General features: G+C 45.1%; 1 protein-coding gene across 1 annotated transcript; it reads left to right on the forward strand.

Moving 5' to 3' along the window:
- Positions 1 to 9,650: 9,650 nt before the first annotated feature.
- FAM50B (family with sequence similarity 50 member B) lies at positions 9,651 to 10,931 on the forward strand. The gene has a single exon (XM_032861779.1). It carries the CDS (start codon positions 9,719 to 9,721, stop codon positions 10,724 to 10,726), a length of 1,008 nt encoding a protein of 335 aa, XP_032717670.1. The 5' UTR covers positions 9,651 to 9,718; the 3' UTR covers positions 10,727 to 10,931.
- Positions 10,932 to 11,246: the final 315 nt, after the last annotated feature.

Raw genomic sequence — 11,246 nt, forward strand, 5'->3', positions numbered from 1 at the left:
CCTTGCTCAGTGGGGAACCTGCTTCTCCTTCTCCCCCCGCCCCTACCCCCTCTCATGCTCTATCTCTCTCTCTCTCCTCTCAAATAAATAAATAAAATTTTTTTAAAAAAAGCTCAGAGCATGCAAATGACCAACAAACACATAAGAAATGCTCACCATCACTCAATTAACAACGCAGGCAACAAGAGACGTTGGCGAGGATGCAGAGAAAGGGGAACCCTCTTACACTGTTGGTGGGAATGCAAGCTGGTACAGCCACTAGGGAAAGCATTTTGTAATGTGTATAATTGTTGAAACAGTATGTTGTACACCTGAAACTCATATAATGTTATATGTCAACTATTATATGTCAACAACTTCAATGAAAAATTTAAAAATAAATAAAACAACTCAAGAGAACTGTATAAGCAAAACAAAGGAATCAAGTTTACAGTTTTTAAATTTTAAAAATTGTAAAAAGACATTGCAGAGAGTGTTATATAGTAGGGCTTCAGTGTCTCACGTGTTTTCCCATGTGAGCACAATGGTCATTAGTAAAGTCTCCTCCTTCTCTCCTTTCCCCCAGAAGCTTAAGCAGTCAACTAAGACACTGTGACAGTGTTTGGGCCAAGAGTTTCTTCTAAGTAAGTGCTAACTCAGTAACAAAATGTAGCATTATGGTCACGGCTGTGGGGGTCAACACATAAAGGCCAAAAGAGTCCAGGAACTAACCAGCTCCTGAGGGCGCCTGCCCCCCAGTCCCAAGGGACAGAGTCAAGAACCACCAAAAAGCTGAACCCTGTTCTGTGGACCGTAGCAGGCTGTGTGTCTCACATTTCATCATCAGGAAATCAGTCCAGTGGGGGCTTCTGAAGTTGGTGTCCACTGGAATTAAAACCAGAGATTTTTTTTTTTTAAGATTTATTTATTTATTTGAGAGAGAGAGTGTGTGCAGGGGTGGGGGCTGTGGAGACAGGGCAGAGGGAGTGGACGAGAGAGAATCTCAAGCAGACTCCCTGCTAAGCACAGAGTGTGATATGGGGCTCGATCTCAGAACCCCAAGATCATAACCAGAGCCAAAATCAAAGGCCACCAAGGCGCTCCAGTAACAGGTTTTTCTTACCACATGTGCCTGGACGAGTGCCTCTGGAAGAAAATAATGCTATTTAGAATTTGTCAAAACCTGTAGCCGTTAGCTATCTGTCAAAACTCACATAACTGCACACCAAAAAGAATAAATTGTATTTTGAGTAAGCAAAATAAATAAATAAATAAACTTTGGGAAAAATCGGTCTTCAAATTATCCTCAAACTGTAACTAAAGACAATTTTTAAGCAACTAGCTCATGTCTTTTTATTATTGGGGCTCAATTTAAAGCAATGGATGGCAAGAATGTGTACCATTAGGTTGTTTCTACTTTTGTGCTTTAGTTTATTACCGAAACAAAATATACAAGGTAGCAGAGGGATCAAAGATAGAGGACAGGGAGAGTCTGATAGGTTAGGAACCTGAGCAGGAAACACTCTGTTTATATATTTCACAGCCACCCCCATTGACTGCGTAGGATCCTCCACATTAACGAGCTGTTTAAGGACTAAATCCTAATAGTGATGTACCAAGTAAAATATGAAATGGTGACCACAGGTGGTACCAGAACTCCTCTGCAGCTGCTGGAACCCTGGGGGATCAGAATGGCTTTGGGAAAATTATTAACCAGTTCGGCTTCCCATGAGATATGAGCCCGCCGAGTGGTCCGCAGGCTTGGAGTGTGAGTGCATTTTGCAGAAAACTCCAGGATGCTCCAGGGCAGCGGTTCCCTGGGCAAGCAGAGAGGACACCCAGGAGCTCTGGCTGGTGTGAAGGGGTTCTCTAGAAAGTGGCTAATGAAGAAAACAAGTTCACAAGGAGTTAAATAATACCTTCTGTCCATTGGTTGTGATGATGTTGTCAGGGACACTGTAAATGATCTGATGAGTGTATGAACACCATAAAAGAGATTTCTTAGTTTCTGGTTTGCTTTTCCTTCAGGGTTCCTCAAGAGAGCGTGGTCCTTCCCTGTTCACCCAAAGTCAATGCTAGGTTCAGATAATTTCTTATCTCAGAATTTAATTTCTGAATTTATTGGGCAATCATTCCCTGCCTACTTCTAGTGCCAAGAAGTTGGTATCTCAGGGCAATTTCTTCTCAACTGACCTCATTATCCATGAATCTAGGGACCGTCTTAGAAGCCACCCCAGGGACAGGTTTTCCTGCCATAAACTTAGTGTCTCCCAGGATGCTGGACCCCACAGCATGACCAGGTCTGTGTTGGCTGTGACCAGTGTCCATTATGGCTGTCCCTGGGCTCCTGCCAAAGGTTCTGCCAAGTGGCAGGTGCTGCTCAGACTGATGAATTCTTCAATCCACGATCACTCCTAGTTGGCAGAAAATAAAGGTTTTGAGATAATCAAGCAATCCCACTAACTGTCTCTTTGCTATGATTTGAACAATCCACTTTTTGTTTTTGTTTTCATTTTTTTGGTGTGTGTGTGTGTGTGGGTAGCAAAGCAAGGTTTATTGAGTGAGAGCAAAGTGAGAGTACAAAGCTCCCAAAGAGGAAGGGGACCGGAGAGGATTGCCCCCGAACCAACCACTTCCAACAAAGCAAGAAGAACGGGGTGGTGTTTAGATACAATAATCTTCATTGACAGCAGGATCAAAAACAAGAGGAGACACCGACCAAGGGCCAGAGTTGGCTTTGGCACCTACCAGGCTGGTGACTGAACTAGGCCTCCCTCTGACTTGGAGTTATCTTCTGAGATCAGTGTAAAATGCCACATTCACTGCACTTTCCAAAAAGAAAAAAAAAAAGTGTCCTCAGAAAACCAATGACAGTGTGGTATTATAATGCTTTCCATACGTTTCTGCATAAAATAACACTTCTCTTTACTACTTTTCATGTTCCGTGGGAGGAGAGACAATCTTGATTTGTTTAGAATATGTTCCCTTCTGGGCAGACATCTGATTTTTTTATTTCTCACTGACTTTTCTGTATGGGTGTGAGCCCCTTACTGCCTCTCCTTCAACCCTGCTTTCCATCAGGCCCCTTCACTTCCCTGACAATACTCACTTATAAATGTTGTGTTTTAAGAGACACTGTGATCTAAAACAAACAATGTGTACCTTTTTGTTCTTTTTTTTAAAATATTTTATTTATTTATTTGAGAGAGAGAGATCACAATTGGGCAGAGAGGCAGGCAGAGAGAGAAAAGGAAGCAGGCTCCCCACTGAACAAAGAGCCCGATGTGGGGCCCCATCCCAGGACCCTGAGATCATGACCTGAGCTGAAGGCAGAGACTCAACCCACTGAGCCACCCAGGCGCCCTACCTTTTTGTTCTTAAAAAGATCCATTTCTTTGAGGGAGAGTGGGAGCAAGCAGGGATGGGGGTGGAGGGAGAGGGAGAGAATCTCAAGCAGGCTCCATGCTGAGTGCAGAGTCGAACACGGGGCTTGATCCCACGACCATGAGATCATGATCTGAGCCCAAAGCCAGATGTTCAACCGACTGAGCCAGCCAGGCATCCCCATGATATGCACCTTTTGAAAGATAAAAGGTAATCAGAGCTTCCTCTCCTCTTTGCCTTCACCTCCCAAGTTCCCATGTAACCCTGTTTGCTCCCACCCAGCACGTAGTCACGTAGGTACAGGCCAAAACTCACCTTGATTCTATTTCTGATTAAACTGCAAAGAACATAAAAGTATATTATTACATGCGACATTTGCCATAGGTTTCTCAAAAACAGTTTTTAAGTTAAAGAAATTACTTTCTAGGTCTAGTTCACTATTTTTTTTTTTAGTGTTATTTGCAGATATCTGAGATATTACTGATGTGGTGAATTACACAGGTAGATATTTTAGTGTTGAACTATGTGAATAAATCCTACTTTCTTTTTTTAAATATTTTATTCATTTATTTGACAGACAGAGATCACAAGTAGGCAGAGAGGCAGACAGAGAGAGAAGAGGAAGCCGGCTCCCTGCTGAGCAGAGAGCCCGATGCGGGGTTCGATCCCAGAACCCTGGGATCATGACCCGAGCCGAAGGCAGAGGCCCTAACCCACTGAGCCACTCAGGCGCCCCAATCCTACTTTCTAATGTATATGTTCATAAACTGCTGGATTCAGTTTGTTAATATTTTGTTTGAGATTTTTGCCACTACCTTTATAATTCCTCACATTGTAAAAAATCCAGTTTAAAAAAAAATCTGGTTTAAATACTAAGAAGTTCTGTAATGCCTTCCTCCTCACGTGACTGGGCCAGATATTTTGATTTAGTCCAGGGAAAAATTAAATCTTCATCCACCATAAGAAATCAATAATAGATAAAGTAAAATTGGTTAGCCACAAAATATCAATGTAAGAGTTACTGAAGAATAAGAAAGTAAATATGAGAAGGAACTTCCAGCAAGGTTGAAAGGAGTTTCCTCTAGAGAAAAGAGTGACAAAACTGGGAGCTGCTTGGTCTGCTGCCATTTTATTTTGTTTTGTTTGTTAAAATAACCCTTTCAGTATTACTTTTCTTTTTAAACCATGAATATGCATTACTTTGATAAAAGCGAAGGAACACATTTAGGTCTCCCAAAACTCAGAGACATTTCTGGCGCAGAATCTATTTTGAAATCTGTGACATCTTCTTTCTTTTCTCTAGTGAACATATATTGCAGTCATGGCTTGTTTATCTAAGCTTTTTCCATCCCATACATTTTGCTCTTCTCTGTCTCTGAACATGTGAAGCTTCTTCCTTCCACCTTTTAACATCCCCAAATACTGGACTTCTCCCAAGCAAATGTTGGAAGACATTTTTAACTACACACTGCACCCCCATTAGGAAGCATCCAATAGAATAATCTTTATAATCATTTTAAAACATCCATGAAAGACTTCTGGTCGGGGGACAGAATTCTGCAGAGGTCATGCACTGGTTCGTTAGGGGTTTTTTTTGGCATCTGGTTGAGTGAGAGGGGCTGTGCTTTGCTTGGACAACTAATTCAGGATACATGATGGCGGCTGGATGGATCTGTGGGTGGTGATGTCAGGAGGCATATCCTAGACCCAGTGTGGGCTGATTAGGAAGGGCTGCCCTTTATAGACACAGGTTCCACCATCATCAGTTCAGGGCAAAGCTGACTCCAGAGAAGGGGTATGCTTGCCCCTTGTAAGATTATCAGTTTAAACCAGGAGGCAGACTGATAGAAGGTAAGCTGCAAACCAGCCATGACACAAAGTATTCTTTTTTGATTTGTTTCTTATTTGCAATGGAAACGAGAGTCTTTTTTTTTTTTTTCCTGTTAAAATAGGTAAGGCAGTAGCTTTTGAGTTTTGTGGAATTTTTTAAAAATGCTACTGTTTGCTTGCATATTGTTTTACCTTGTGGCTAAGTTGGAAGAAGGTAACATTTTCGTGAAATTAAATTTGCATATTTAATCAGCATTTCAGATTCCTTGGAGCAGGCTGTTGCTCCCTTCCATCTACTGCTGCTACTGTTATTGTTGATACAGTTTAAAAGAGTTGGAAAAGTAACTTGTAGCTTGGTGTAGTCCTTTTCATTGAGAATTGAGGCCACAAGCAGCTATCATCTTGGAGCCTGTGGGGGGAATTCTTAAAACCAGGATTTTAGACTCTAAGGATAAATCTGCTTCCTTCTGTTATTTGTGTTTCTTGTCAAAGCTTTTGGAAGAATTTCAGATTAACCTTTTTAATTCTGGAGGCTGGCTGGCTATGGTATTTGAAGCCTGTGATTGAGTTAAGAGGAGGGATAGTAGATAATAGGAATAGGAATGATGAGGTTTGGGGACTATATTGACTTTGGCTTCTGATTAGATTGGAAAAAGGGCAATTACAGTTGATGTGGCCATATTCTATTTGATTGGATTAAAGTGTGCTGGTTGGATTATCTAATTGAAAAAAAAAAAAGGAGGTGGCCAAGCAATCTGATTTCTGTTATATCTAATAAAGGTCATCATACAGGGAGCCTGGAGAGAAGAGGGTATTGGTAACTTTGTGTATCTGTGGATGGTAGTGGCATTGGAGGCTGCTAGAGGTTTTCTGTAGGAGATGAACTTGAAGCTGATTTTGAAGCCTGGCACCAGGAGAGCAGGGTTCTAAGAAGAGTATGTCCAAAAGAAACAGTTTATGAAAAGGCATCATGTAGTCAGGAGCACTGAAATATCTGGGTGGCTACTGCACCGTGTGGAGTATTGGGAAATGGGTGGATGGGTCTGTTGATTAGGACCTAGTAGGAAAAATTTAACATTCCAGTTTTATCTTAAAAGAGTTAGAGGAGATTTTGAAGAAAGGGAGTGACATTATCAGGTTTATTTTTATTTCTTATCAGGATCACTGGATAGTGTATAAAAGATAGACAAGAATGAGAATATACTGATGATGGGGCTTTATACTGACTTTATTCTTATACCAATGAGGAAGTTTTAGGTGGGGGGTGGGGGTAAGCACAATTCCTGCATTAAGACCAGATGTAGGAAAGGAGAGAAAAGGAAAATACATGGAAGATTTTTTTTTTTTTAATTTATGTGTGAAGCACAGTAGTCAAGGAAAACACCTAGATTTCTTTTTTGGCCAGTTTGGTGAGTGGCAACACACAATATTTTCTTCTTGGCATGTAGGTGCCATATTTGATTATCAGAACATAAAAGGTTTCTTCTTGAGGTTGTGCCCACAAGCATCATTGCTTTTAGGAGGGGCTAGCTGAAAACTGGCATATAGTTCACAGCCCGTTTTTCTAAATGTGGTCCCATGAAGCACTGGTTTTGAGAAGTGTCAACAGATACTTTGTAGGGGAAGAAATGTTGAATAATCCAAAACTTTTGGGAAACATGAAATGCTATACCCCTCTTGGAGGGTGTCAGTGGAAACATATCAGACACTCACAGTAAAGAGTCTCTTCAACTTTCTTTAACTCAGAATTTCCATAGTTACTTGAGTTTAGAGAGCTTTTTTTTCAAGGAACATATATTTGGGGGGATCTAACTAGACTGCAATTTTTATGATATGAAATTTGGGAGGGGGAGGATATGATTATCCAAGTAATCACTGTGTTTGAATCAGAAGACAGAACTGTATCCAGTGGTGTGCTAATATGCATCTACCTACCAGCCTGGGGGATGTGGGGGAGGTAAGAGAGACTAGAGGTGTTAGAAATACAGAAAGAAGCACGAAATAGTTATCTTGGGGAGCAAGACAGCAGACTCACTGCAGCAGCATGATAGAATTACCAGACAGTTTTGAGTACCCTTTGGAGGTTTGAGGTCATGAACCTAAAGTGAGACTAGCCAGCAACAGCAGTGCTATTTTCTCCAGCTGCCAGGGCTTAGGAGTTGAGAAGATGGGGACTAGGTTTAACCAGGATGAGAGCTTTTCCAGGCAAGAATAACATGAAGGAAAAGAGCATGAGAGATCGGGAATCTGGGACTCTCTGCTGGGTAAGGAAGGAGTAAGCACAGGTGTGTGTGTGTGTGTGTGTGTGTGTGTGTGAGACACGATAACGGAGAGGTGCTAGGTCTTTGGATTGGAGGTTTCAAGCCATTAGAGGACAGATGGAGTTGGGGTAGTGGAGTAAGTAATTTGAAAATAAAGGAGGTGATAGAATTCCCATTTGGGAAATGGGGCACTTGCTGGCAGTGATAAGAAAAGGTCTTCAGAAGTGAGGAGGTCTAGGTGTCAAGTGCGTTCTGCTGATGACACCCAGGATTCAGATGGGTGGAGGATGGACGGGGAAGGCAGTTGGGCCAGATCCTAGTCCTCAAGGTTTCAGAAGGACAGGGAATTCCAGAGATGACAGCAGTAGCTGGGATAGTATCACTGGGTTGCATGAGCTTCAAGGGAAGAAGGAAAGAAAGAAAGAGAGGGAGAGAGGGAGAGAGAGGAAAGAAAAGAAAAGAAAAAAGAAAAAGAAAAGAAAAAAGAAAAGAAGTGTTTTTGAAAGAGCAAAGACACTCGTCACACTTTTAGACTTTGAGATGATTTGGATGCCAGAAGAAAACAACCTGTACTTTAGGGAGCTTCAGGGAGAAATGGTCATCTCAGGGAACAGCAGGCTTCTAGCATGAGACAAGGAGGTAAAAGAGAAGGTTCCCAGAGGTGGCTGAGGATTTAGAAGAGTTTTCTGATGAGGTGCTACCTTCGAGAGGACAGGATGGAAGAGTTTAAGAGGGTGGGGATGGTTGGATGAGACCTTGTCTGGAGTTTACGGTGGTGAGGGTCCAGCAGATAATGGAGCTGTGGTTTCCTAGACATCCTGTTTCCATGGCAAATGGGGTTGTACCCGTGCTGCTTCTGAATGCTTTCACATGGGGCACAAGGCAGATTCAACAAATACTGCAAAAATTATTCTTAAGGGACAGCAAGCAACTAATATGGTCCTGCCTTATTAACGGGAACTTAGGTAACATTACCAATCTCTAGGAGAGTACTAGGAGAGTACTTGCCCCCTTGCATCCCCAAGAAGAGATCTATATCTGACTGAGGGGGAAGGTGCCTACGCCCCCTGGGCCAGCATAGATGTTAGGGTCCGTTATCAAAGGAATGAGACTGAAACAAAGTGAAAGTTATTTAAAGCTTTATTTTATGCCAAGTATTAGAAGTCTTACTGACCGGCCAGGGCCACCTCCAAAGAGAGCATCCCCTCCCCATCTTACAGGCTCATGAATTGACTGACTGACCGGTCAGGGCCGCCTCCAAAGAGAGCGACCCCTCCCCGCCGCACTAACTTTTATAGAGCAAAAGCCTGGTCACACATAGGTGGCCAATGAGATTGTCACATTGCATAGTCATGATAGGCCACATGCAGATAGCCAATTGAATTACAATTTACCCTGTAGTAGCTGTTTGAATTAACCTATTACTCTGGTCAGAATTGGCGCTCAAGTTTGGCGCCCAAAAGGCAGGGTTTACATTCTTTGGTGGTTAGGGAGACAATATGTGTGTTTTACTGATTGGATGTCTCCACCTGGCCTGACTTGTCCTTGTATTCTGGGCTCTGTTATTAGGAACTGGCCGACCATATTTTACTGGTTTTCCAGACTTGTTTCTAAGTAAGTTCCTCAGGGGGTGGGGGCAAGGGTCAGTTTAAGTTTTACTGCACAAACAACAAAATGGCTTTTTAACCAGGATGGAATCTCTCTGGCTACATAGGACCTGACAATAGACATTTTCCTTCCCAGCTCTGCTGTCCACTGGTTGCCACACCAGAATCCATGCCACCGCAGGCCTGCTTTCTTGGTGCCCGGACTCTTGCATTCCCGTGATTGACGGGGTGCCTGCACAGATGAAGAGACCTGGACTGGGAAGAGTTTGTTCTGTAAACCCACCTTCTCCACGTGCAGCTCTCAAAACCCAGCCTTGCACTGTCCAGTGTGGGAACTCCTAGTCACATAGGGCTACTGAGATTTACACTAAAATAAAATTAAAAGGCAGTGCCTCCATGGCACCAGCCCCATTTCAAGGGCTTGATAGCCTCATACAGCTACACGCATCGGTCAGCACAGCTGCAATAACATTTCCATCATCTCCGAAAGTTCTATTAGAATGCGCCACTGTGAAGTATTCATTAAGCTGTTCTTTTGGTCCCTTTCTAACTCAGGTGTTTTTCCTTGGTGCAGCATCTGTGAGCTAGCCCCGAGCCCCGCCGGCGTTGGGAAGGACCAGGAAGCGGGCGTGTCTGCGCCCGTGTCAAGCCACGAGCATGGCTCAGTACAAGGGCACGATGCGCGAGGCCGGCCGGGCCATGCACCTGATCAAGAAGCGGGAAAAGCAGAAGGAGCAGATGGAGGTGTTGAAGCAGCGGATCGCCGAGGAGACCATCATCAAGTCGAAGGTGGACAAGAAATTCTCGGCTCATTACGACGCCGTGGAGGCCGAGCTCAAGTCGAGCACGGTGGGCCTGGTGACCCTGAACGACATGAAGGCCAAGCAGGAGGCCCTGCTGAAGGAGCGGGAGATGCAGCTGGCCAAGAGGGAGCAGCTGGAGGCGCGGCGGCTGCAGCTGGAGGCGCTGCGGGAGAAGGAGCGCAAGCAGGAGCAGAAGCGCAAGGTCTGCAGCCTGTCCTTCACGCCTGACGAGGGCGACGAGGGCGACGGGGACGGGGCGGCCGGGGAGCAGCCCGGGTCTGCGGCGGGGAGCAAGCGGCGGAAGAACCTGGGGAAGAATCCTGACGTGGACACGAGCTTTCTGCCCGACCGCGACCGCGAGGAGGAGGAGAACCGGCTGCGCGAGCAGCTGCGGCAGGAGTGGGAGGCGCGGCGCGAGAAGGTGAAGCGCGAGGAGATGGAGGTCACGTTCAGCTACTGGGACGGCTCGGGGCACCGGCGCACGGTGCGGATCCACAAGGGCGGCACGGTGCAGCAGTTCCTGAAGAAAGCGCTGCAGGGGCTGCGCAAGGACTTCCGCGAGCTGCGCTCGGCCGGCGTGGAGCAGCTCATGTACATCAAGGAGGACCTGATCCTGCCCCACTACCACACCTTCTACGACTTCATTGTCACCAAGGCCCGGGGCAAGAGCGGGCCGCTCTTCAGCTTCGACGTGCACGACGACGTGCGGCTGCTGAGCGACGCCACCATGGAGAAGGACGAGTCGCACGCGGGCAAGGTGGTGCTGCGCAGCTGGTACGAGAAGAACAAGCACATCTTCCCTGCCAGCCGCTGGGAGCCCTACGACCCCGAGAAGAAGTGGGACAAGTACACGATCCGATGACCCCCTTTCCGTTCCCCCCAGGCTCCCTGTCCGACCCCTCCCTGGTCCTGCAGAGCCCTGGCACGCGTGGCCTTCGCAGCCTCTGATGGCCTCCTGCCCACGCCCAGGCAGCAGCACCCAGCATAGGAAACAGATCTCTGTACCCTGTCACTCCCAACTTAATTTGGTGACCTTAATTTCTCGCCCCAAATTGAATAAAGAACCGAGGGTTCTCATATTATTCAAGTGTGGTCCTTCTATTGCTGATATTATTTTGGGGTGCTTGGTTGTTTGAAGGAGTGGGTGGGTATTAATGTTACTTACTGTGTGGACCCATTATATGGCTCTGTTGAGCTATATTGAAACCATCACTGTGCTGTACGGAACAGAATGAGAGTAAGGGGTGCATTTTTTACCGGAGTCAAAAAGTGTTAAAGCAAGTAGTCACGAGCGTGGACTTTGGAGCCAAACTGCCTGAGTGTGATTCTCAAGTCAGCTTCTTTACTTGCTGTGTAATTTGGGACAGACTAAATGAACCTCT

Source organism: Lontra canadensis, unplaced genomic scaffold (genome assembly GCF_010015895.1).
Source record: "Lontra canadensis isolate GAN:19392208 unplaced genomic scaffold, GSC_riverotter_1.0 scaffold21, whole genome shotgun sequence".
Classification (NCBI taxonomy): Eukaryota; Metazoa; Chordata; class Mammalia; order Carnivora; family Mustelidae; genus Lontra; species Lontra canadensis.

Excerpts from the sequence above, each read along its gene's own strand:
- FAM50B (XM_032861779.1), top strand. The coding sequence starts at position 9,719 with ATGGCTCAGTACAAGGGCACGATGCGCGAGGCCGGCCGGGCCATGCAC.